Source organism: Tyto alba, unplaced genomic scaffold, assembly GCF_018691265.1.
Source record: "Tyto alba isolate M040663 unplaced genomic scaffold, T.alba_DEE_v4.0 Super-Scaffold_38, whole genome shotgun sequence".
Lineage (NCBI taxonomy): Eukaryota > Metazoa > Chordata > Aves > Strigiformes > Tytonidae > Tyto > Tyto alba.
Window position 1 is genome coordinate 5,839,307 of NW_024881313.1, and position 27,915 is coordinate 5,867,221.

Consider the following 27,915-nt stretch of genomic DNA (forward strand, 5'->3'; position numbering starts at 1 on the left):
GGTAAGTGCAAAGTCTTGCATGCATGGGGAACAACCCCAGGCACCAGTACATGCTGGGTGCTGACTGGCTGGAAAGCAGCTCTGCAGATAAGGACCTGGAGGGTCCTGGTGGACACCAAGTTGGATATAAGCCAACAACATGCCCTCACTGTAAAGAAGGCCAGTGGTAAACTGAGCTGCATGAGGAGTGTGTCCGCAGGTTGGGGGAAGTGATCGTTCCCCTCTACTCAGCACTGGTGAGGCCACACCTGGAGTACCGTGTCCAGTTCCGGGCTCCCCAGTACAGGGGAGAGATGGACATACTGGAGAGACTCCAGTGAAAGTCCACTAAGGTGGTGAAGGGTCTGGAACATCTCTCATATTATGAAAGGCTGACAGAGCTGGGACTGTTCATCCTAGAGAAGAAAAGGCTCAGAGGGGATCTCATCAATGTGTACAAATATCTGAAGTAAGGGTACAAAGAAGATGCAGTTGGGCTCTCTTCAGTGGCACCCTGTGGCAGGACCAGAGGCAAAGGGCATCACCTGAAACACAGGAGGGTCCACCTGAACATAAGGAAGCACTTTTGACTGTGAGGCTGACTGAGCACTGGCACAGGTTGCCCAGGGAGGCTATGAAGTCTCCTTCCTTGGAAACATGGTCCTAGGCGGCCTGCTTTATGTGGCCCCACCTCAGCAGGGGTTGGACCAGATGACCTCTGGAAGTCCCTTCCAACCTCAATCTTTCTGTGATTCCATGATTTTATTCCATGATTTTATGATATCCATCTTTCCCTGGCTCCTCTGTCACATCAGTACACAACGGCCACTGCAGCCTCATAAGGGAGCTATACAGAGAGGTGTCAGGGATCTTAGTTCTCCCAATTAGTTGTTTCCCAAAGAAACTCACTAACCTGGAGATACAGGGGGCAGAGATACATCTAACTTAGATACTGATAGATTTATATGTGGGGTGACCTCTTCTGTGTGAAGATTTAGTGGGTAGAAGTAATGTCCTACGCCTTTTTCCTCCAGTCAGCACATAATAACAACTAAGGCAGGTCATTCCCATAGTATCTTAAAAACACAAGTCTAAATCTTCCATAGTATTTTTTTGGAAGGAAATAACAGTTTTCAACAGCTGAGTAATTAATGAAATGAAGGAAAAAATTCTGCTGACCTTTTCTGTACATTCAGCTCCAGACTAAGATGAAGCATGAAAAAGAAGCACTGAAAACAAATTTTTTTTCAGAACGTATTAAGCATGTGAACTCTGTGAATTACTGATACAGCTATATCACTTGTACGTGGCACAAACATTAAAGTGTAGTTCACTTTAATGTGATGGCCAAGCCATCCATGTTAAAAACAAACCAGAGTTCCAAAATCATAATAAACCAATTAGTGGCTCTACTGGATAATAATAACATGGCGGTGCATTTAAAGTGTATTCAGAAAAGCTGTTTTTATATCATCACTTGCCAAAAGGCTTGTTTCCAGCTTTTTTCACACTGTTTTTCCAAGAAAAGTATGACCTCCAGCTAATTTTGCCCTGCCTGGTCAAAGAAACAACAGAACAAAAACACTCTTTTCATATGCATCCATTTATTTTGATGCCAATTCAACTCAAACAAAAACCCCATTGAGAGAAAAGAAAAGAAAAGGTCAGAAGAAAGTAAAACAGGTCAAAATCTATCACCATATCTGTCAAACACAGAAATATAGAACATACAGCAAGCCAACTAACCAGAAACCAAACTCCACCAGAAGTCAGGTCCAACTGTGTCAAAGGATGGTGTAAAAATCCCCCACAAAACCTAAGCAAAGAACATTGGTATCTCAAGAAAAGGAATAAGAAGTGACAATTCACAGAAGTCCTGCTGCTGTGCTGCCTGCCTTATTTGAAATGTTCTAGGCTCAGCCAATTTGTCAAGAATTGAACTGACACTCATGGCTTCACTCAATTCTTCCCAATCAAATTGTCTGTAATGAACTGGATTTTGGCTTGGCATGTGGCTATATTTACTGCTTTATTCAGGAGAGGTAAAACAGCACATCACCTACTTGTTTCTTGGATCCCAGCTGCCAGGTATGCTCTAACATCCTCCCCCCTCACACACTAGGTAACCATCTGCTGACATCACCAGCTGCCTCATTCTGTGTATCACCCCAAAAGATCCCCAACACCTTTTACTGTGATGTAAAATACTACCAGAACACAGGTCAAAGCATACTCACAGTGCACTGCACTAAACGAGAAAGTAGGTTTAGCTCATAGTTCTGCACTACAGTTTCCTATTAACTTTTTATTCTGAAAACAGACAGGCAATAAAGGTTGGGGTGAGAGGGACTACTCCCCAGATATTGTCTACTGTTGTGGAATAATATCTCTTTGGGGTTCAGTAAACACAGTATTTTAAATGTTGTTACATTTAGAAATTAATTTTTTCTTAGGTATCATTCTTCACAACATTCATGTATCATTTTCCTCTACCTTCCTGCCTTCTCCCACTGGAAGGTTTTCCTCATCAAAGGTTCATAGTGAGATACTTCACTATGTTTCTGGTGCTGAAGGCAAGTTTTAAGATTTCTGTGGTGGCTGTGGACTAGTGCAGCAGCAGGGACGTGTAACGTATATGTTCAGAACCCTTTTGATGAGGGGGTATGGACTACTACCTATCGGTGGGGCTGGTGTTGGTACGATGGGTGCTGCAGCCTGCAGACGGGCATGACTCTGTACGTACATTGTGGATGTGGAGCTGAATGCGGTCAGATCACACTCCCACACTATGGATGACGGTTGAAATGCCAAGAGACTGACGAAGTAAAATTGGTGGCATAGACCCCTGCCTCAATGGGCAGCTGCTGCTGTGGAGCCACAAAGAGAAGCTGTGAACTGTGGCACCTCCCCATATGTGCAACAGGCAGGCACAAAAAAGCTACTAGTCATAGGCCCAAGCTGTAATTCTGGCAGCCAGAAATACATTTCTGGGAAAGGTTAATAAAGCTGGATAGCAAGGAAATTCTGCTAGGGTCTGAATAGTGTGGACTCAGAACTGCATTACATTACAGAACCACAGCAGTCCTACTCCAAGGAAAGTCTGGCTTCTGTTTCTTGCCCGCTTGCAGATTGTGAATCAACAACTCTGAACATTTTTCTCTTTGCAGGACAGTGGTACTTGAATCTGAGTCATCAGTGTGAGATTCCCATAGTGCTCATGTAGATACCATAGTAGACCACTCGACACTCTATAACTGCCATCATGACAGAATGAATTTGAATTTTTTCACTTGAACGTGCTGTATCAGCTTCTTTTCTTACAATACATAGGGCCCAAACCCCCAGACTTCCTAGAAGAATAACATATTTCAAATATTTTCAAATTAGTTTCCTATTTTAATAAGACAAAGCAAAATCTTTTGCATTTCACGGACATATGCCTGAGAAGAAGAGGGCTTGATCAAAATATCCTTTCTGTCAAAGCTTTGCCAAAGTCAGGATAGCAAACATGTACCAGTGAGATGAATATATATTGCTCCTTTCTCCTCGAGACTCCTCAGACTTCTTCTGTCATTGTAAGATCCTTATCCAAAAGCTAGCAGACCATTAAGTACAGAGCAGTGTATCCTTTTCAGAGTGTGACTGGAACTTTACAGTGAATCCAAACTCACTGAGACTATCACAAGCAAGACTTTCTCAGTGCAAATCTAAACTTCCTCATCCCACTGAAAGTTGATTTCTGGCTTCTGTTCATCAGTGACACAAAGCAACAAATCACACGTCTTTAATCTGCCTCTTCTTTTTGTTTTATTTTGTTACCTGGTACAAATAACCAATAGCAGTAGTAAAAGCAACCCTTGTTTCCTGTCAAGGACTTGCCAGAATTAAGCAAAACTCATCTATGTTTCCTCCTTAACATCCAGGTGCACTAACAAAACCTTTGATATTTGGTATTTTATCCCTGTATCTTCCCCTAGAAGCTCAAATACGAAACATGATGCTGCTGCATGACCTGCCCCAATACTATAGAGAAATTGAGGGAACTGAAATCCTGTCAAGAACCTCTGAGTCCAATGAGATACTAACTCCACTTCAAACTCCTCCTTGTTCAACTGTCTCACAAGACAGGTAAGAACAGAACTCATAAAGGTAAATTATTTCATTAAAATTATTCGATATCCATTTACTGTTACCTAAAGTATTTTCTAATGTTTATGTTTTTCTGTCAGGACACAATTTTTTCTTTTTGTCTTAATGAAACAAAACATTTTTTACTTTGTGTAACAGTCTGCCAGTTCCCTGGGAAATATGTTGATTACAGCTGAAAAGAGGACTGCTAAAATGCATTATACTGTGGCTTTAGGGCTCAAAATCTCCTAAAATAATTTTCATAAAAAGTAAAACTAACATGTATATTGTATTTCTAATTTGGAAAAAAAATAGCATATTTCACAAACCAATCACCAACGTTTATCAAGTTATTTTTTGATCTACTCCTGTTTTGAAACTTTTTTTTTTTTTCTCCCTAGGTTACAGGCTGAGCTAGAAATACTGAGATAAACTTTAACATTAAAATTTAAAATTACAGGAAGCCTGAATTTTGCTTTCATAGTCATCAATGTGTAATCGGGAAGTTTCAGGAATCAATGCATTTTTACTGTATTTTACAGGCCCAATTATATTCTTACCAAGGGGCAGAATATGGCAGACTTCCTGCAGGTTTTAAAGTTCTGGAACGGTGAACTTCTATGCTGTTTAGTATTCATGACAATTTTTTTTTTTAATATAAATTTATGGTTTTTACATACATAATAGATTCCAGAGTTAGTCTGAAGTCCTATAGTGTCTTTTCACATGGGATTTTATCTCTTTGGTTAGCAAAATCAATTCTTAGCTTCCATCTTACTGACAGCCTTCTGGTGTTCTACTACTGCTAACTTCTTTCATTATTTGTAATGTCTCATATCCAACATCTGAATTCTAGTCAGAGTATTTTGATATTATTGGATTATCACACTTGTCAAACTGTGTCTTGATGCCTTCCACTTACATATCTTCCCTGAGGCAAGTTTTTGTTGTATTCCTTGCATTACAGGAATTTTGGTGAATTTCCATCTAATCTGTTTTAACAATTGACAGACTTGAAAGTTTACTGAATTATAAACCTGATCTGAATCAATGAATATACAGGAAAGATTCACATTGGCTGCACCGGATACCCAGCAAAAGGAAAAATTAAGCTCAGAGTGGGCTGTAATGTCAGGATCTAAACACACCAGCAAAGCATCTTTCAGATGACAACTATGTTAGGCTCAATTCTGAAACACAAACAAGAGATCAGCATGGCCAGGTCATAACATTTATTTTCTCTATGAATGGGAAAATCTGTATTGTAACACAGACAGTAAGCTACATTTTTCTGCTAATGTAAACACACACTCACACAAATTCATCAATTTGTACCTGAAAAGAAGGTGGCTGCATGTTTTACAACATCATACATGTTTTTAAAAAGGTGCAGTTTTTTTTCTAGTCACATAGTTACAAGCTAATAAATAAAAAGAACACAGATGTTCTCAGATTTTAAAAATAATGCATCTGTGAATTTTATTACATTATCATCTTGGACGAGAGTATTTGCTACCAGTGTTTGCACTGATAAACAGCACCCCTGAATAATCAGAGGCATGTATGTGTATTTGTCTAATGCTAGGTTATATATATACAAAGAAGGTACCCTAAGGACTTTACCCTATGATCAGATAGTCAGATTCAGTGTTGAATACTAAGATGATGTATATAGTTATTTATAAGCTTATTGGGCAAGAGATAATTAAAAAAAAAAAAAAAAAAAAGTTCAGCCATTCCCACCCTCCAAAAAATTAACTGAATTCCAAATCAGTATGTTGCTCAGTGACTGTGTCTGTGTGGGCAAGTATTGTGGAATACAGAAGATCTGTAGAGTGAAACAGTTGGTGCTGAGGTCCCAAAAAAATGCATTTCAGGTGCTCTTTACTTTGGATTACCTCTAGCATGATTCCAGGATCTGAGGGTCCATTTGTGGCTGTGGTGCTTTCCTGGTGCACATCTTCCAGTTAATTTCATCCAGAAGGAACACAGTTTGTGTACTCCTAGACCAACACACTGCAAAATAAAGACCATTGGGAGATTCATGTCAAAAGTGCGCTCCTGGTCCAAATTAAAACACCAGTGTGAATGTACCCTATGTGAACTCACTCAGAGGCAGGCCCTAATCCCATCCCTTTAAGAACCCCCTTTCCACAGACCTTCTGGAAGCTGAAGGCAACACCCCCTCTCAGATGTGTTGGCTTCATGCACTGATTAAATCAATTACTGGAGCCCTTCACAAGCTCACAATCTAAGACACTGTATTCATACACTCTGGTTTGAGCTCCCTACAACAAAACAAATTTGAAGGGAAAAATGTAACTTTTTAAAAATAGAGGCACTAGCAAACTGATGTCCCGATCCCAGAACATTGGCTTTGCCAGAACAGGAGAGCCAGAAAGTGAGAAGTTGGCTGTCAGAATTCAGAATAAATCTACAATTGTGGAAGTTAGAAATGTTAATAGTCTCTATTAAATCACTGACTATATTGCTGAGACTCTTAAGGATTGCTCACAAAATATTCTTGAAAACTTTGTTCATCCTAGCCATCTTTCCATATTCTCTGGACAGAGACATTTTTTTCCGCGTCCTTGAGATCTTCAATATCACTGGTTCAATATCATAGATTTCCCTAAGATCTATTTAGATATTTAGGACTCTGCCACAGTTTGAGTCTAAATGTACTCTGAGAAGAAGTTTTGGTAGCCATTACTTTTTCTTTCTTAAAAACCTATACTCATAATGAAGGTCAGGATTGTAATGCTCATTGAAATGCTCATAGTCATATAATAAATGAGCCTATTTTCCCTCACGTTTAAGGAGATGTGGGCTCAGGGATGTGATTCTACCTCTGAATAAATGTAAGATGAATTAGGGGAATCTTACACCTGCAAAACACCATAAGCCTGAATCCAGATGGTGCCTGGAGATTGTCACTTTTCCCCATTATAGCTTAATAAACACCCTCTCCCCTCACCTCCAAAGTGATGATCAACACTAGGAAATATTAATAACATCTCTGCTTAAACAAGGATTTCTTTAGCTAACATACCTCGCTCCATCAGGAATCACACATCCAGAAACCTAGAGCAACACTATACTTTGGAGCACAGGTCAGAGAAACCCGAGGTAATTGGGAGCGAGTTGGAATATCTGCACGATTCACCACAGCCTGTGCTGTGACAGCAGCGCAGTGGGTACACCACCGCCAACAAAGGCACTCCCACTGGCCTGCAGCCATGTCCAGCTGCTTCACTCATCAGTAAAGAAACACCCAATATCAGAAAAAGATGGTAGTACAAATGAGGACTAGCTAGAGCAAGAATTGGAGCCATGCAGTGATAGGAGGGCTGACAACAAACACTGACGTGGATGCTGGTTCCCAACCCATTTGCCTAAATATCACTCTCTTTAGTTTCATATGAACGAAGAAAGCACACCAGTAAAACATCCCAAGGGTGACCATCCCCATCACATACCACAACAGTTCATTACTTCCTTGATAAGGTTTTCAGAAAATCTTGGACAACTAAGTCAAATCTAAATCACTCGCTTTGGCTCTTACAGAATCATAGAATATCTCAAGTTGGAAGGGACCTGTAAGGATCATCGAGTCCAACTCCCTGGTCCTTGCAAGGACTTATCTCCTTAATAACATGATTAGCTGTGCATATGTTCTCCTGACTGGAAAACTGCTGCCCCCCCAAAAGAAAATGAAGGTTTAAATTTTCTGTGAGTTTGGTGTCCATCTTTGCAACACTGTCAACAAAAACTATGTGAGGTGAACATGCATCTAAACACATTGAATTGCTTAATTTCAAATGACAAAGATGTATGGAAATGTATTGAATATCCTCAGCCACTAGAACATCCATGTGAAGTGCCTGACACAGCTTGTATTCAGTGTGAATTACAGCTACTAAACAGTAACATTTCTCACCCCTCTCTAGAGATGGAGAGGGGAGGTTTTCAAAGGCACAAATAACAAATTCTGAAATCCGTGGGAATTAGATGCTAAAGCTTCCATCTGTGCCATTGCATACATTTGCTGTCCATATGCCACTTACGTAGTACTGAAGGGACAGTGCAGATATCTATGTGATGGCAGATGAGACTCAGTTACACTATAAGATGTGCATGCTGCATGCATCTATCACCTTTCTTCCTCTCACCGATCAAAACATAATAGACCTTCATTAAACAATTTCCAATCACCGTTGTACTTCTCCTAGTGACATTTCACAGTAAGAGCATTACCCAGAATAAGGCTGAGTAACTCACAGCCAAGAAAATAAAGCCAAGTTGTCCTTTTTGAAAAGACTTCAAGGAACCATCACTGTTGCTCCCATTAAAGGACATTTTGGTTTGTTTTTTTTTTTCTTTCAGATGTAAAAAGTTTGGGGAATCCCTTCACTGCTGCAACCTTCCCTGGGGAGCAGAAAGGGAGCATGGAGGAATTGCACTACCTGTACTGCTAGAAGAAAACAGGGCAAAGGATAAGTCTCCATGTACATTTGTTAAAGGATATCAACCTTATGGAGGTGGTCTAGACCCTTGGCCAAGGTAGGCTAGACATATACTTACCACAGTCAAAATGTTTAAGTGAAGTGTTTTTAACAGGAATAGCAACAGACAGCAAAGAGGTTAGACAGAAACGTAGACTGAGACATGAAGGTATCTGTATTCCAAAAACGGGCAATTTAAGCTTCTACTCTTTTCACAATGCCCTAAATATTAATGTGGGAATACACTGGTACCCACAAATCTCCACACAGTGTTCTGGCTGAAACACCTGAAAGCTCCAAATTTCCATATTTATGACAATTATCTACTGTTGGCTGCTGTCTCAAATACCCTTCCTGACCTTAAAAATGTCACTACTGGCATAATTTACAGCATCCACAAATCCCATAGACATAAACATGAAAAGTCAGTGCTCAGCTTTGTCAGAAATCTGTTGTAAAAGAAGAGATCTCTCTAGACAACAGCTGAGCGGAAGAGCTCTGGGGTATGTTTTCTGAGTCAGGGCTCCTTCTCCTAGCCTCTCACCACAACCAATTTCTTCTTTAGAACATACTGGGGATCATGCTACTTCCACTGAAACCAGTTCCAAAATTACTTGTTCATCATGACAGCTTTTGTAAAAAACAAGACAAAACAAGATAAAACAACAACAACAAAAAGACTGACTAGTTGGTAGATAGATAGGCAAATAATGATGCCAAATCTCTGCTGTTCAGACACTCAGGTAGGTTTCAAATAACCATCGCTGACTTACAGAAAAGCTCTGGAGGCTGAACATGTTGCTGCTTAGGACTGACATAGAGAAGTTCAAGGATAGCCTTCAGCCCTGCAGGCTTCCCTGGAGAACAGGAATGGAAGATGCAGGGTAGGCATCTGCATGGCTGCCCAAGGGCTAAAACACAAGTCAAAGACTGGAAACATGACTACCTGTCCTTGCTCTCCTCTGCGTTATCATGAACTAACCTCTCTGTAAAATGATCACAGAATCATAGGATATCTCGAGTTGGAAGGCACCCATCAGGATCATCAAGTCCAACTCCCTGCTCCTCACAGGACTACTGAAAACTAAATCATATGACTAAGAGTGTCATCCAGATGCTCCTTGAACTCTGACAGGCCTGGTGTCATGATCACCTGCCAGGGGAGCCTGTTCCAGTGACTGACCACCCTCTCAGTGAAGAACTTTTTTCTAATATCCAACCTGAATTTCTCCTGACACAGCTTCGTATCATTTCCATACGTCCTGTTGCTGGTCACCAGAGAGAGGAGATCAGCACCTCTCCCTCTGCTGTCCCCCTTGAGGAAGGTGTGGGCTGCGGTGAAGTCACCCCTCAGCCTTCTCTTCTCCAAGCTGAACAAACCAAGTGACCTCAGCCACTCCTTGTAAGTCTTGCCCTCAAGACCTTTCACCATCTTGGTTGCCCTCCTCTGGATACACTCTAATAGTTCGATGTCCTTCTCATGTTGAGGCACCCAAGACTACACACAGTACTTGAGGTGGGGTTGCACCAGAGCAGTCATCTCCCTCAACTGGCTAGTTATGCTGTGCTGGATGCACCTCAGGACACAGCTGGCCATTTTGGCTGCCAGGACACGCTGTTGACTCATATTCAAGTTGGCATCAACCCAAACCCCATGGGGCTGCTCTCCAGCCTCGCATCCTCCAATTTGTACATATAACCAGAATTACCCTTTCCCAGGTGGAGAATCCAGCACTTGCTCTTTTTAAATGATGCTGATGGGACTTCCATCCCAGGAACATAGCAAGGTGCTGTGATCCCACGATGATAGGATCAATACAAGAATGCATAATGAGCTTGAAGCAAGAAGTTTCATTGTTCTTGTGTTTTTCTTTTCTGAATATGCAATCCCTTCAATTATTTGTTGTTCAGGTGCACTAGTATAGAGCCCCTAATACATAAAAGTAAATCCCACTCTGAAGAGAAAAAGAGTTCCAGAAACAAGCCTTCCCTTTCCACAAGATGGAAAATGCCTAGGTAGCGTATAGTCTGTGTAGCTGTCTTTACATTTCTACCCTCACATTGCAAGCAAGCAACAGTACCAACACAGGCACAGCACCTAATGAGAAGGTAGATGAGTCACAGTGACTACATGCCCTGTCTCAGAAAACCAGCTTAGCAGTCAGGAAGGGAGAAGAGGTTTGCAAGCTACTTTATAAACCTGAGTTCATTACATCCATTTGTTGCTTGTCTTGAGCAGCTCTCACTGTAAAGTGATAATGCAGAAGGGCTGTTCAGAACATATCCAGGTACCCACGATCCTATTAGTAAGGGCAAAATAGAGTAGCCTTTCCTCCACAATAAGTTTCTGTATTACACAGATTAGTTTCCAGGTAAGTGGCAGAGCCACAGTATTCCCAGTGGCACCACCTTTTCTGATCTCAATTAAATCTACCAGAGATACAGGCTAGAAATTAATTAGAAACTTACTCTAGTGCAAACAATTATAGAGGAGAAAGCTGAAGTGGTCAAGATTCAAATGAAGAATTTTCGTGGCTATGCCTCTGATAGCACTGGCACAAATTCCAGTAGTGAAAGCATAAGAAACCTAAATAAATATATTTGTAATACAGCTCATAAATAAAACCTCAGGAAATACCCACAGTGAGAATTATTTTACTTTTATGAAGCAAATACTGCTTTTTCATAAGAACCATACAAAAATACTTAAATAAAATCCCACAGCTAGGGTTGATTTAAATATAACTTTCTAGAAAATAAGACATTATTAGATTATGCTGATATTGGTATTTTCTATATACGTGCAGGACTTTGGGCTGTGACAGCATAGTACACATGGCAAGCACCAGTCACACACTCTGTGGTTCTAAAACTAACAGTAAGAGGGGTGTGTTGCTTGTGCTTTGTTTTTTAAATCATTTTGTAAGATATCTATGAAATATTATGAGAAAAAAAGTGAATAATAGATTTTCCAGTGCACCTCTGCATAACTAATCTGTGGCTTTTACACATGCTGGCAAATTTCCAATGTATAAAGTTACAGAACTCAAAGGAATTTTTATCACATGAGAAAAAAGGGACTAGAAAAGCTGGCTTTAAGAGGAAAATGAAATGAATCAATTCCCACTTTGGGTGAAGCTCAGTTTAGCAAAGCCAAACTATAAAGCTATTTCTACTACCAGGAAAATATTACTGGTTATGGCTGATTTTTTCCAGCTGTATTTCCTTCACTTTGGCACTCATATTTGCTCTCTTCTGTTGTGTTTTAGTTTGTTGGGGTTTTTTTTTAACCTGATGTCCCATACTAACACTGCTTTGTTTTCCATTGTTTAAACTCAATGACAGGTATGATACTGTCTTCTCTTCAGATTATTTTCAGTGAAAAGCACCATGAAGCTTGGCTAGACTCTGGGAGCTCTTTGGCATCAGAAGGAGCTGAAAATGATCCCTGTAACATAGGAATAATTTAACTCCTTATAAGGTCAAAAGGAACCTGAACCCATTCAAGACATTCCCACAGCTCCTACTGAGTGTTAGGTGTGCATGGTGAGGGGCTGTAAGGGACAGGCTTTCACAGGGGGAAATGCTCAGGAACTTTGGATTCAGGCATGGGTGCTCAGCACCCCTCAAAATCCAGCCCTGCGTGACTCAGATTTTAAAATCCAGGATAGATTTCCACACAGGCAGTGTCTATGAGGTTTGATATTAAGGGTTACCTGAGAAATCAAGTCAAAAACATATCAATGTATTTGGATTTTTATAAGCAAAGAGAGCATAAGCTTTATACATTTATATTTTCTCTTTGTACAGAGGCCTTGTCACTAAGCAATACTATGATGTCACTCAGCTGAAAAGAAGTGATGTGTGTATGAATTATGAGCTGTAAATTTAAACTGTACATTAATCAGATTCTGAACTTAGTGAATATAACAGCAAACTGAATATTCATTCCACTCTGGTGATATTGCACACATATGATATGAAGTGCAGATATGATATGAAATCTGAAGGGCCGTGTTCTGTAAAAAGGGATTAGTTAGTAACAAAGGAGAGCAAACACAGTTGGGAAGGAAATTCAGAATATGGCATTGTGCCCCTTCAGTTTAGTACCTCTACAAGGGTCTCTGAGTTTGCTTTGCAGGCTGTCCATAATGATCAACTTGCAATACTCAAAAATGTTAGTCTTTCTACTAGTTAGAATCCAGATTAAACTGAAGTAACTGAAGTAACCATGACACCATGTGTATTTCAGTCCACTTTTCTGGTGTGTGTACATATATATGCATCTATCTCTCTCTCTATATATATATATATATGTGTGTGTGTATTTTTGGTGAAGCTTTAGAAAGGATTATTTTCCTAACCACCACCGTTCAAGAAATATCAGATTAAGTGAATCTGGATGCTGCTGGAGTTCTGCAATCCAACATTTTGCCACTTGATGGCACCATCAAAACGCTTAAATTTGACCAAACTACTGAGATTTTAGATTAAGGTAATTTCAAGTGTAAATGTAAATTTTTCAAACGCAGAAAACGAACAAGTTACACCTCTCGTATTAGCATTTAGAACTAGAGCATATTAGAAATCTGAGAATAATTCTGAGACGATTTCTCAGTTATCTTTATAGGGCTGGGAGGTGCATTTTTTGCCATCACTACTCCCCCTTCATTCTCCCCACATGTGAGGTACCTGCTCCCACTTTGTGTAAAATCAGACACTCTAGGAAAGCAGGAGAGCTAATTGTAAACAGGCCACAGAAGCTACACAAGGAGACCTGCAGCCCTGTTCTTTGTAATCCACTGCTTTTTGCAGGCCTCTCTCTTTACTGCCTCATTACAGCATGCAGCACAAGCAGGAGTGTGGTTACCTACGAGAGTGTAACGACATTTTACTGGGACAGATTATGGCCTTTGACCATCAATGCACATTAGAGGCACAGCCTGTGCCACTTCTGGAGAATTTGATTATGAGCTACAAGGAAGTAGCGAGTTTCCCTGCAAGTTTCTTCCTACAAGTTTCCTAAGCACTAAGTAACAAGAACTGACCCGTGCACTTTTGTAAGATAATGGAGCATTTTTGAAGTTTTCTTAAAACCAACACCCGTGCAAAGTGAGCACTCTCATGCTGCACAATCAAGCTGGGTGGTTCTGTTTCACTACCTAATCCATCCCCAAGAAAACTCCACTGGCTGCAGTGGAATGATGCTGGGGAACAATTTGGTCCACTGTGACCTGCTAGTGAAATAAGTGTCCCATTATGTGACATTTATATTGGTATCTCTGAAATAGCAGAAACACAGACAGATTGTGGAGTAAAATTAAAAACTGCCCTTTGCATGTGATAGGAGGCCTGCTGTGTTTTCAGTAATCCCTAGACTGGTCAACATCAAATGCTTCTTGGTTAAGGATGCTCTGGGACCCATTCACTTCACATCAAGAGTGTTTCTTGTGCCAGCTCCTCACCAGAATACATCATCCACATACACAGGCTGAGGCAGAGATTGCAGCACCTTTCTGGGGATTTTCTTCCTTAAAAGGAAGCAGCCAGGGACAGCTGGGACTCTATGTCCTTGTGCTAGCTGTACAAGGAGGAAGGAGGTTTTACACAAGCGTAGATCAAACTCTGCCCCTGTACATACTGAAAAGTCCACGACCTTGGGACTCTGAATATTTGATCAACAGCGCATTGATGTACTTTCTCCATTATTCTGCACTCACTTCTTAACCTGAAACATGCTGTGTCTCTATGCTTTGTCCTATTTTGAGCATTTTCTTTTCCTGTAAGGTTGTATTTTCTCAGTTTTTGGAAGACTTTTAAATTGAAGGAAAGAATATATCATTTAAAACAAAAAGTGAAACACACACACACAAGAATTTTCCACATTCATAGTCCCGTGTCTTTCAGAGCAAATACTCTTTCTGCTGTCAGAGACTATTAAGCAGTGACAGCCACATGGAACCTTTCCTGAAAAATACCCTCTGAGTGGTGCTCTGCAGACCTACCTGGGAGCTATTAACACTCAGTTTATTTACCTTATGGCCTGTGAGGCCTCCTTTGAGCAATTACTGTCTTTTGTGGGAAATCAATTACCAGGCATTTGCAATAACTTTGTACACTTTCATGGAACAACTATGCCTTTGCCTTAAGTATGCGCACTACATATCCTTGTGCAGTTTTTCACTAGAGTGAATCACTGGGTTTGTGCAGATGTGCTCTTCTAAGTGCATTAGCAGTGGGCCACACACATATGCTGTCCCAGGTAAATATACTGGAGAAAAGTAGTTGCCTCCTCCCACCTAAAGGTGTAATGACTTCACATTAAACAAGATGGCAAAATCCTGAAAAGTCTTGAAAAACACCCTTCAGTCATTGCCAAGAACCCTAGTTATACACACACACACACGTGCTACATCAGGGTAGAGCATTTGCAGCTGTCCTTCCAAAGACAAGTGACACCAGTGAGGTTTTGGGTGGGTTCAGTGACAGCACAGAATGAATGAAATCTGGCTTTTTTTCCTGTGTGTTTTCATCTGCTTTCTCTGTTTATCATGCCACACAGCACTTATATTCCTCTGGCTGTCCCCCAGCTCCTCAGCTCCTGGTGGTTCCTTAACCTGCAGCTCCCTGACCAAGCAGGTTTTAAGGTTAAGCAAGGTGAGTGATTTCCTCCCTTTGCAAGAATAAAAGGCTGCAGAGAAAGCCAATTTACACATGTGAAATGTTTTCTTTTTCAGCCATAACTTCCTTCCTGTTAAAATTGGCAAGAGTGATACATCTTATTCTCATAATAATTTAATGAGTGCATGGGAAATCAAAAGGAAAGAACATCAAAAACTTCTCTGGCCTGATCTAGGAAAGAAGCTCATGAAGCTCTCCACACTGCAACACTTTCAGGCCAACACCACACCTGAGAGAAGAAACAGATCTTCAGAGGCTCCTACCATGTGTCAAAGAGTAGAAAAATAGTGGTAAGCAGGAACCTTTCACAAAGGTCACACAAGTTCCAGTGTGTCTTTTATTACCATTACTGAACAAGTACATCTCTGCACCTAGTGCTCTGCACTACATCAGGCGGGGGGGATCTGCAGAACTGCTGCAGGCGAAGCCAGTGTCTCCATAGGGTACTACTCTCTCTCATGTGAAACTTGGTTTATGCCTGTTCTATCAAAAAGTGTTTGAAGAGTGCCCACAGTGCACTCATTGCTAGGGAAATGGGATGATTGTCCATCCGGATTGCTCCCTGGATTCATTCTGAGGCTTTCCAAACTGGGAGCATAAGTCCCTCCAGCTTGAGTCAGACTTCTTTTCAAGACACTGATAGACTCCATATCCTCTGTGGACTGAACATAAAGGGGCAGATATAATACTGAGCAATTGTTTCTTCTGTGATACTGACAGACTCCAGCAAAAGTCTGCTAGAACTCCAGTGAAAGCAACTCGGTGCCAAATTTGGAAAAGCTGCTGTTCCTTTCTTCCTTTTCAGCCAGAGCTCTACCTTTTTATACTGCCATCCATTCTGGGTGGCTTCTCTAAATCATAGTACAGTCATGAAAATACATGTTCATCCCTATTTTATTGCTGCCTTAAGTTTAGATGTTACAATAAATAGTGCTCTACAAAGATACTTAAGTAGTTCTGTCATGGCAGAGCACAGAGTAGACTGACTCTCCTCATTTATGCATATTTATATCAGGAGTATGGCCAATGAATGCAATGAAGAATGTAACAATTCACACTGTAACGCAATGGGAATGGAAATGGAAATTGAAAATACTTGGTAGTGCTTCTTTTCAGTTTTGTACAATTGTAACAAAATATGAACTGAAAAGAAACACTAAGAAGTATTCTCATTCGTGTCTACAGCACCAGTAGATGTACAGCACCAGTTCTAACTGTAAAAATGGAAAATCAATTAGAACTGTCTGTGGAACAAACTTTTAAAGATTGCTGTTCTGTAAGTATGGCTATTTCTGTGAAAGCTTTCAATTTTCAAGACAGACACAAAGTCTGAATCAGAGTCCCAGGCCGTTATAAATGTAACAATATACAACTGGTTGTCAGAATCAAAAACTTTAAGTCCTGTTATCTCTGTAGCATCACACATTAAAAGCAGGTCTTTTGTTCAGCTCAGTTGAGGCATGAGTTATGCTGCCAGGATAATTTGTGAGATATCACACCTCATGTTGATTGCACTGAGCCCCATAGGATCACAACACAGATTTCACAATGAAATGCAAGACTTCTGTATGTTGTATCAGAACACGCAAACACAGTTGGCCTGGCACTTGAAGCTTATCTCCAAAACACCCATGTCAGTATGGAAAGAAATAAGCACAGGGCTCTATTTAAATTCTTTGAGCAAGAGGGCATAATTCCTCTTCACAACTATGTCACTTCTACTTTTACAGAGACTAATTCAATGATGGAGAGGCCAAGCTGAAGCTCCTGAGTCACAGGTGACTTGCAGCGAGGTTGGGTGCAGCTCCCATGTCCCGGCCATGTCATTGTCCAGGCTACTGAGTGATCCCCAGCTCTGGGAGGAGCAGAGTTCTCACAGGAACTGCTAAGGCTGGAACGATGGAGTCCCCGTGGGGGGCTATTAACATCCCACACGGCTCTGTCCTCCGACTGACCAAGGGGAGCTGCCCTGAGAGGTTATCACCATCTACTGCTTGGGAATTAATCCAGGACACCCCTCTCCTCACTGAGAAAAACAAGGGGTTTTAGCAATATGAAGATTTAGGTATGTGGCTTGTAGAATCAAGAAACTTTGTGTGATCACTGTACAAATAATAAAGTTTAAAAATAGACAATCATCAGAAAACCTCTCCTATCCTTCTATGGTAAAGACCCTTTCAAGCAACACCTGGTAAGTAAGCCCTTTGCATTAAATACACCAGATTTTGGAGCTCCAGCTGATCCACTTAGATTAGTCCAGTAATACTGTATTTCAGGCATTTTTAACTTTTTTTTTTTCATTATACCACAAAGAACCATTAAGCACATTATTTTTTAAAATCTTAGATATTTTTCTGACTTGTCACAATTGCCAAGAGACTCTTAGCTACTCAGTGATGAAATTCTTGCCCTTTAAAGTTAGTGTTTTCTTTTGATTGCTTTTTCTAAAATTTATTTGAAGCACGAAATAAGTCTCCATGGTAAAATATAAATAATTTATCAGCATGGAATGAATAAGTATTTTCTCTGCAAGTATAAACAGGATATGGGTTTTGTTTTGCCTTACTGAAAAACTATTTCATTTTACTAATAGCACATACCATTGTTAATTAATATACAGCTTATTACACGAAAGTGTAAGAGAGTAGATTTTTTTCCTCACTCCTTTTAAAAAGACATTCTGCACATCACTTGTTCCCAGTGTCTTTTCAGTCCTTAGCACCTGGCAACACAAAACATTCCTCATGTAATGAGTGGTATCAGTAATAATATTATCTGCACTGCTTCCACATTGATTTGTCCCTAGTGTATACTGACTGCACTGATTCAGATAAAGTGTGGGAGGTGCAAATGAAAGTGGGTCACTTCAGGTAACTTATTTATTATGTTTCTTCCCTAATATAGGCTTAATAAACCACCAGAAAGTTTGGCTAAGTACATTTCACCTATATTATATCTTATCTTTCCTTAACGAAATAAAAAGGCAAGTTGTTCCTCTTAGAGCCATAATTGCACAGTGCAGGTTCCTCGGCAATAAGCAGCAGCACAACTAGGCAAAAAAACCTCTCTTTAATTAAGTATGCAAGGTTGATCAGGTTAGCAGTGTTTGCCTAATACACCCACTCTCCTAACAAATACTGATCTTGCTGACTTGCCTATGGGCTAATTGGGTTTTCTGGACTGTGTTGTTCACAGCCTCTTTATCTAATGTGAATTAAAGTGTTTGGGAGCATCTACCACACACAGCTAAGGGATCTAGAGTATGTATAAAGGAGATTTATGAGAGAGAAGCTTCAGAAAAGCCCAGCTTGGTAAAACATCTCGTTATGTCATGATGCACAGCCTCGGGAATGGAATGAATTTGCCTCCTGTATAAGGTCGTGACTTTGCTTTATACAGCAATTGGGGAAAGGTGTTTGCTCACAGTAAGCTGCTATATGCAGTTGTGGTAATGTTTAGAAGAATCCAAACAGGGTCCTAGTCTCTCTTACTGGAATAACCTGCTGCTTTCATTTTCCTCAGAAGATTTCGGGATTCCCCTGATTTTAATAAGGTTTTTTACTATTCTATCATTAAAAACTGGAAGCTGAAAAGAACAGCCACAGGTGTATGGGCACTCCATGGAATCCCAGTTCTCAGAATCCCATAAAATTCTCTAGTTTAGCTTTATCATCCTTCCTTCCAGAAATAAACATCATCTTAGAGGCAAATTTTGATTTCACAAGCACAAAGTCAGTTAGTATTAATTGGAGCTATGCAAGAATCAGAAGTCTACATTTTCCTTTCCTTAAGCCACATAAAAGTACATATGAATTGGTATTACTGATTATGTACAGAAAGTGCAAGGGAATCATCATTATGAATTCTTTGCAGGAGAGGGATTATGAATTCTTTGCAGCAAGAGGGGATTAAAGAACTAAGATATTGCCTTTCTGATTCCCACATCTCTCCCTGTTCTTGCAAAGTGTTATATTTAATGCTAAAACTCTGTGAAATGCAAAATAAAGAAATTTTCTTTCTTTCTGTCCCTCTTCCTGACAATTCAAACCAACCCAAGACCACTGTGCCTGCCATTTCCCACCTCTCATCCCTACCAGACACACATCTCTAGGTACACCGTGTTCCCAAACTTCAGATCACTTGAGAATCGAGACACTGGGATCGATGCAAGCAGTAATCAGCCTTTCCATCCCAATATCCCTACCAAGGATTTTCATGTGACTGTTCTGAGGAAGACCACAGGTAAGGCAGCACTCTGTTGGTTTACCATTTACCCTTGAAGCTTGCTTAGAAACACTACTGAAGTCATGACTCTCTTCTACTGAAGCTTAACAGAGCCAGAATCTGAATATATCAGTGCTCAAGCTAAGCATCTTGGCTTAAATTAGAGCTCTGTGTGCTGATAGTTCCAGACGCCATGGAGGATACTTCAGCACTGAGAATGATGAATAAACCTGACTCATGTGAACACCTTGTAGCCTCAGAAGCCAACAGAGCTATTAACATAGCTGCTAATCCCCACAAAACAAGATAGGTCATTTAGTGTATCTGATATCTTTTGTCAGAGGAATAATTCTTCACAGTCCAAAACAGTGGAAGAGAAAGGAAAAAAAAATTGTATCAGTGGGATCAAAAACAATTCGGCAGTTTTGGGGCCAAAGTTATGCCTGCCATGTCTTTGCTAAAGACAACATGGGTATCCTTGAAATAAGAGCGGAATGATTTAAAAGATTTTTATCACTACACAGATGGTAAAACAAAGTCCAGGGAGAAAAAGCAACTCTTCTTATCCCTTATGAAGACTGAGATGAAACCCTAGACATTTATTTACAGAATTCCATGTAAGCCATCATGAGGTGTTTGGTTTTAATCCCAGCAGCATTTTACCCTGAGAGTGTTTTACATAATATATTGGAGAAAAAGGGCATGAAAATTTTGGTCTTATTCTCATTTCCCCTAGAGGCATTCTACTACATTGGGATTTTGACAGGCACTTTGTTTTGGAAGACTTTAAAGATCACCTGCATGAACTGATGAAGAGACCTTGGCAGCTGCTGACCACACAGGGTTATGGGGAATCTGGGACAGGAGAAAGCCAGCACCTCTGTATGCCATGGCAGTGCTTGCCAGGAAGGGTTTGGAAAAAAATGTAAAACAGAAAAAGTGTATGCTGGCATGGGTAAGAAGTTTTTCTGCAGAGTAAAAACTGATAATCTTAAGCAGGTGGTCAATTTGCATTAATTAGCTGTCACTCCCAGTTATCAGCACAGTGATGTAAAGTTATGTATATAATTGGGTACATAGGGCATTTTTAGTGGAGTACTTGTCCATCCAACCCCAAAATCTTTCCACAGAATATGTAATGCTAGTAATCATTTTTAGTCAGTTTTCACTGATTAGTAGTCAATTTACGAAACACTAATCATGTGTGGAGGTGGGTTTATAAAGCCAATTTTTCACAAGAGGATCACTGGAGGCCAAGCCCTATTTCCAGCAAAGCTTAGCAGGTTCAGAATTACTAGCCAAGGAGGAAGCCACCACTGGCACTTAGAAAATACTTTAACTCCATTTGCTGCTCCCTCCATACTGTTTGACTTCCTCTGAGATCAGGACACTCCAGTTCTCAGTCACTGAATGAGAAATCTTTGGTTAAGTACAGATAACCCAGACCACACTCACGTGACTTTTACCACTGTAAAATTGTATTTAAAAGCTTTGTGCCTTTTCTACATCTCACATTTACAAAACTCAGAGTAGCTATTATATAGTTAATGCTGACAGCATTTTTGTGAAATAAATAAGGAGAGTGGGGCAGTAAGATGGGAGAGAAAAAGCAGTGATAGAACCAGGATTGGAAATCAAGCTCTTTCAAGCATGAACGGCAGTTTCATTTTTATAAGACATCTAGCAGCACTCAGTTATTCCTCTGATGGTGACATTACAAGTACAGACAGCTTCACAATTCATCAAGCTTTATTGTTTGTTGTTGCTGTTTGTAAAAATCATGCACAGAAAACGCAGGAAGAATTTTCCCTGCTGGTATGTGAGCCAATCCACAGCTCCTGCACTTGGCCATGGGAAGATGACCTTCTGCAGAGGCAGCTTTATCTGGAATAAGATCCAGCCCTCAGCTGTTTGTCACCACCTTTCTGCCTGACACAACCAGCCTTGCAGATCTTCTGGTGCAGATAATCACATTGAGTGCTTCCAAAAAGACAGCTGGGTTAATTTATATTGATTAAATGGGTAATCTGATTTAACCCTGCTGATTTTGTACCAGAGTGAAGATGAGTTCTGTCTGTAGATCCATGAGATCAGTCTCCCAAGGTAGAAGAAACATTAGCAGCAGCTCACAGAACCTCTTCCATCAGCACAGCTGTCTGTATAGTAAGCATATGTCTACAGCTTAAAATGTGGATCCATCTGTCATTCTGATCTGTTCTAATGATGTTCCATTAGAACTTATTAAATATTTCCCCTGTAGGTAATCTATATAGGCATGAAGTTGTCAGTATTCCCTCTGACTCCCAGAAGGCAGCTGTGCGCTGGCACACATACTTCCAAGTACATAGTTCATACAAAAAAGAGCAAAATGCCTTTGTTTTTGATCAAACTTCTCTACATCTCTTTCATGGGATACATTTCTACAGCAAGAGCTCCTGTACTGTTCCAAACACTTGCAGGCCATGAATTAGGCATCACTCATACAAAGACTGAAAAGCTTTAGACAGTTTTCAACCATCTCAGCCGTGTATAAACAAGATCAGAAACTAGCAGGCTGTCCTGTGACTGAAGTGTTTTAAGTACTAACTACCCCTCGTAGGGCCTAGGCAAGTAGTTCTGGAGGTAAGAAAAACAAGAAGCAGCAGTAATAGCTGTCGACCATACATTTGGGGTGGCGGGGTAGGTCGTTTCAGAAACCCAGATTATGCTCTGCAGCCCTTCAAAGAAATGGGTTTGGACAGCAGTAGATCTTTGCTCCTCCTTACCACTCCACAAATCCTGCCGACATGCTGACAGGCAGCATGATGTTCATGAATGATCGTGTTTCTACTATTCTTCAGCTTGGCTAAACACTAGTTCTTTTCCCAAACGGATGTAGCCTGAAGTTTGATGGCAGATAAAAGTCATGAATAGTGTAGGAAAAAATAGCAGTGAACAAAGAAGGATACAGCCTTTGTAAACACACAGGCTTATGGATGTGGCAAGAGAAACAGTAAACAGCAGCCCATTTTAAGGCAGTCTGTAATTATGACTACAGAAGAAAGCTTGTATCACATGCAATGTTCTGCCTAGATGTGGCTACCATGGAGAACTTGCATCCAAGATATCTGAATTGAGTTCAGCTGAATTAGTACCTGTTGAATCAGAATTCCTATTCCACAGTAATACTGTACTGAATACAATTTTTCACCACATTTTTACGTTTATTAGCATTTACTAAACACATCATTGGGGGAGGGTGATGCCACATGTGTTATTTCAAAAATTTTAAGTAGTCTTTTCCATCCAGCACAAAGAGTTATTTTATGCCTTACCTATTTCTTCTCATCCTTCAGCTTCCTAAATTTGCTGAATAAAAAGGTCAAATATGCTATTAAAATCCACCAAAGGCAGTGGCCTCTAACTCCACTTTTAAAGAGCTAGAACATAACCTCTCTGCAAGAGCAAACAGTGTGCTACGAAATGCTGAAAGAGCTCTGGGGATGACAACATTCAGTTGGGACTTCATAGGTAAGCATTTTTTGTTAAATTAATTTTCTTGGGATAGCAATGAAAGACCACAAAGTGTTAGCTCCCAAATTTCTCAAATAAATTAATTTTTTTCTCATTTAGTAAAAAAAGGCCACACTGTAAATAATCTGAGGTTTTTCAGGGAGACTGTTCATTAATTCTGATTTTCCTAACCAATAAAAATGTGTGACAATAAAATATGTCTCCACTGAGGGAAAGGTCCTATGAGTCCCCTTATCCTGGACAACTATTACATGAAAGCAGCTGGCAGATTAACAGGAGAACTAGGTGAAGACATGGAACTAATAAGTACTGCATTTACTAAGAATCTCATACTTCCACCACAAGTAACACTGGCAAGAGTATTACCAGATTCAGCTAGCAGAATTAAACCTTCCATTTGATAATACTTAAGTGCAGGGCAAGGCTCAGTCTAAAACAGAGGCAAAAGTTCAGTATCCTAAATTCCTCCTGACACAGATGGTTGACAGAACTTCCGTAATGGATTAATGACTTGTTCAGAGTTTGCAGGGAGGAAAGTTATTGTGTTTATGTGCTTGGTTTTTATCTTATCATTTAAAGATGCCATCAACACATGACAGCAATTTTAACGACCTTTTGCCTGGATGAGTAAGTCTCCATAAAACCGGTTGGCAGATCTCATGTGAATGGTATAGAACATATTGGCTAGATGTTCAGCTGGTGTTAAACAGGACAATCTCACTGAACTCATCAACCTACTGTCTATATTGCACATTGTGTATTTGGTAAGTGACCTATTACCGTTTCAGACTATTGACTCCTTACTAACTATACCAGTTTAAGTTCAGCAGAGTTTCCACAATTCATCCTCCTCCATTTACGGAGTGATTTGCCTTTCTTCCTTAAGGGTGCATCGGTAACATTATCATATTCTCTAGCAAAGATTTACTCTAAAAAATGCATAAAACTATACTGGAAACTCCATGTTTATCGTCTTCAACAATTTTTATATTCTGTGAGGCCTGTATAAAAGTGAAAAGATACTATTTATATTAAGTAGTACACATGCAAATGAAGCATAAATTGGTTTATAAGCACAGCAAATGAAGTTGAGCTGTGTTTTGCTAATGCATCATTACCTGTAATGGCTTAAGCCATTCAGTGACATCTGCACATTGTCATGCAGAGCACATACACATGCCTAATTGATTGTAACTGACTAAGCAATTCCACAGGTAAAACTGAAGGAATGGATTCCTGCCCTGCTGGCTTTACAGCACTTCTGGGTTCAAACTGCACAGACATACAAGAAGCAGGATAACCGAGTAAGATGCTGTCATTTCCTTAGTTAAAGTACAAAATGGCCCTGTGTCATGGTCTAACCCCAGCCAGCAACTAAGCCCCACACAGCCACTCGCTCACTCCACCCTGGTGGGATGGGGGAGAGAATTAGAAGGGTAAAAGTGAGAAAACTCATTGTTTGAAATAAAGACAGTTTAACAGGTAAAGCCAAAGCCACGCGCACAAGCGAAGCAAACCAAGGGATTCATTCCCCACTGCCCCCGGGCAGGCGGGGGCTCAGCCCTCCCCAGGGCAGCCGGGATCCATCGGGCGTAACGGTGGCTTGGGAGGGGAAACGCCATCGCTCCGAACGTCCCCCGCTTCATTCTTCTTCCCCCAGTTTTATATGCTGAGCATGACATCACATGGTATGGAATATACTTTGGGTCAGTTCGGATCAGCTACCCCAGCTCTGTCTCCTCCCAATTTTTTGTGCATCCCAGCCTACTTGCTGGTGGGGCGGTGTAAGAACCAGGAAAGACCTTGAATCTGGGTAAGCACTGCTCAGCAGTAACTGAAACATCTCTGTATTATTAACACTGTTTTCAGCACAAATCCAAAACATAGCTTCCTACAAGCTACTATGAAGAAAATTATCACAGCCAAAACCAGCACACCCTGGATAAAAAGTCCCCATATTGTCCTGTTTTTTTTCTACTGGATTTAAAAAAAAAAAAAAAAATCCAAGTAAGGAAAGCCCTTTTGAAATGGAATTTATAACTTTCTGATAACTGAATCCATGTATCTGAAATGGAAAAGCTGTCTAGCTTTTTCTTCAGTATGGTGAAGAAACAAATGTTTCACTTTATGGTGATGAACGCTTTAAAGAACACTTTCAACAGCTTGTCTCTGGAAATGGAAATCCAAACTATCAGCTTACATTAATTCAAAATTGAGCAGTTTTATTGCCCTCTGGCTTCCAAAATGTGATTGGCAGAGGCCTACACTGGGCCATACTGATTTATTCCATGTAAAGCATACACACGTTAAATATCAAACACTCAGACTGTTCAGCACAGTAACTGCTGAAGTCCATTCTTCGGCTATAGGACTCAAATGTACTTTATGTTTGAACAGTTCCTATGCAATGCAGCTTTGACTCTGCATCTGTATCCGAAGCCTCAACAGTATAAACTATTAATACAGGGTAACAGTAGTCAAGCAGTGGGTCAAAGTGTGGTTGAGAAAGTTAAAAAGCCACATGCCAGTAAGAATGCTCAGTCCCGTTTGTAACAGCTCCTAAAAGAAGTTAAAAATACAGTAATGTAAGTCACCATTTATACTACCATATTGCTTATGAGAGCACAGTCTGGAAGAGAGATGCTTATAGAAGAAAGAAGAGAGCACAAGACACCTATACTCAATATCTTATGCATTGGGGTGGAGCAGAATATTTTCTTTTCCAAAGCATGAAGACTGACTCTAAGCTCCCTACGTGGCAGGGCAGTAATGAATGAATGGGCTGTTTCCCTTTGTCCAGGAGACCCCTAACTGAGCCATTTCATTAGTCTCAGGCAACTGTCTGCTAAAATAAGCAGTCCCTGCTAAAGTTAGAGATTTAGAGTAAGGGACTTACATGACAGTGCAAATCCTGTTACTTTTTCCATATAGAAAGAAACATTTCTGCTCAGTCTCTCACAAGTGAGACCTCTTGACGGGCGCATTGCATGTTTACTTCAAGGTCAATGTCCCCATGAATCAATTCTGCAAGAACAGTACTCCTCCACTGTTCAGATGCCTCTGCCTTTATTCAGGGTTCCTAGTGTTGAAGGCCAGCTACTCAGGCACAACACAGTAAAATAAAAACAATGGCCAGTCTAGGTCAGCAGCATAAAGTGACAGAAAGCACAGACCAGAAATGGGATGTGAGCCAAGTGCAGGCCGCTCTATCTCAGATGTGCTACCAGAAAGTTCATTATCTGAATACAAGGCCGCCAATAAACAAACTTCAGAAAATAACTGACACATTGCAAACACAAGTATTGTATACGGGGCAGCTTTCAGGAAGGCCTGAACTTGACTCCCTTCCAAAATTTGCATGTTCCCTTTCCTACAGAGACTTCGAGCCGAGACATTTGGATCAACATACAATATGGCAAAACCCAGTTAGCCCAAGTAAGCCAGCCTTACCACTGAATGTAAAGAGTGAGGAAAGCAGAATTTTGTTGCACAAGCTTTGGCATCAAGAAGTATGTCAGCCTGCATGAAGACCAGAGGACAGGCCAAGAGAGATAGCACTGCCTGAATGGATCCCGAGCTGTGAGGCTCCTTGGCATCAGACAGCAAGGCTGGAGCTGCAGCATTCCTTCTCTAAGACAGCAGCACAAAAATGTTTTCATGATTCTGTCAGAGACACAAAGGACCTCAGAGATAACATAACTGAGGAAAAGATACACAAATTCTGTGGTTTCAATGCTTTTTATTTCTTTAACTGACACATTCTTTGTTCCTTTAAAAATAGAGTAACAAACAAAAAGTACCTCAATACAAACTGTCTGCTCTTTCCTAGAGAACCACAATAAATTCGAACAGTAAAGAGAAGAGCAGTTAGGGTAGTCCAGGACACGTGCAGCCTATTTGAAAAGACTACAAGAGCTTGTCTTGGTCTAGAGGCTGTGAAAACATGACTTTTATTGAGGAACACATTAGTGGGATAAACAGTGGTTATGGAAAGAGCTGGTTCATTAAAGGCCAAATGGATTCACAGATGAGCATTACAGTCTAACTGGGAATAAATTTAGGCTGGGAAACACAAGATGATTTTTAATGGTCGCGGCAGGGAGGTTCAGGAATTCAGTGGATGAGAAGAGGATCAGAAAACGGGCTGCTTCAGAACAGACCTGACCAGTTTATGAAAGGAGCTATGACATGGTTGCCAGCAACAGCTGGGGATCATCGTTACTGATCCAATAAGGCCCTTTGCAGGCCCTCACAAGCACCAAGCTTCCAGGTCAAAAGGACCCTGTGATGATCTGCAGGGTGTCAAACACCCATAAAGTCAGCACTGTTGCACACACACAGGGACAAACATGATGCTTGTGAGCTGTGGAGTCTCTTCTACACACAGCACATGCACAAAGCCTCCATGCTCTAAGGTTGATTGTGGCCTCTCCAAGCCTATATTTCTGTCAGACCCGTTATGGCTTGTATTTCAGACTCTTCTCTTAGCTTTTTTACTCATTTCCTAAGACAGAGATGTTTAAGAGAACTGGAAAGACCACAGAGACAGTATTTAAACTGCAGTGAAGACTGGTAGAGGGAGAATGGGGTTTAGCAATCCCTGTAGGGTTTTGAAGAATTTATAGAATTAAGCAGGTAAGCTACAGAAAATATGTAATCTGTTATTAGGAATTAGTCCTAGAAGGCTGCAAGCACTCCATATAGTAACTAAGGATTAATAATGGGCATTAACTTGGTGGTTATAAAAATAGTTAAGAGCAAGAGATAGGGACAGAACAGCTCTGCTGCCATGTTGTGATTACTGAGCTGTTTAGGATTCCTGAAACTGAACAAAAATCAACCAGACAAAAAAATCCCCAAATGCATTATATTTGAACATCTTAAA

The 27,915-nt window shown here is 40.5% G+C and overlaps 1 protein-coding gene across 1 annotated transcript; it reads left to right on the top strand.

Moving 5' to 3' along the window:
• Window positions 1-3,829: 3,829 nt before the first annotated feature.
• CUNH7orf31 (chromosome unknown C7orf31 homolog) lies at window positions 3,830-26,785 on the top strand. The gene is given in 10 exon segments (XM_042802164.1): window positions 3,830-4,107; window positions 8,494-8,670; window positions 12,423-12,494; window positions 18,198-18,227; window positions 19,351-19,535; window positions 21,778-21,857; window positions 22,907-23,027; window positions 23,241-23,336; window positions 25,966-26,073; window positions 26,220-26,785. Coding segments are annotated over 10 exon segments (1,569 nt in total). The 5' UTR covers window positions 3,830-3,973.
• The last annotated feature ends 1,130 nt before the right edge of the window (window positions 26,786-27,915 follow it).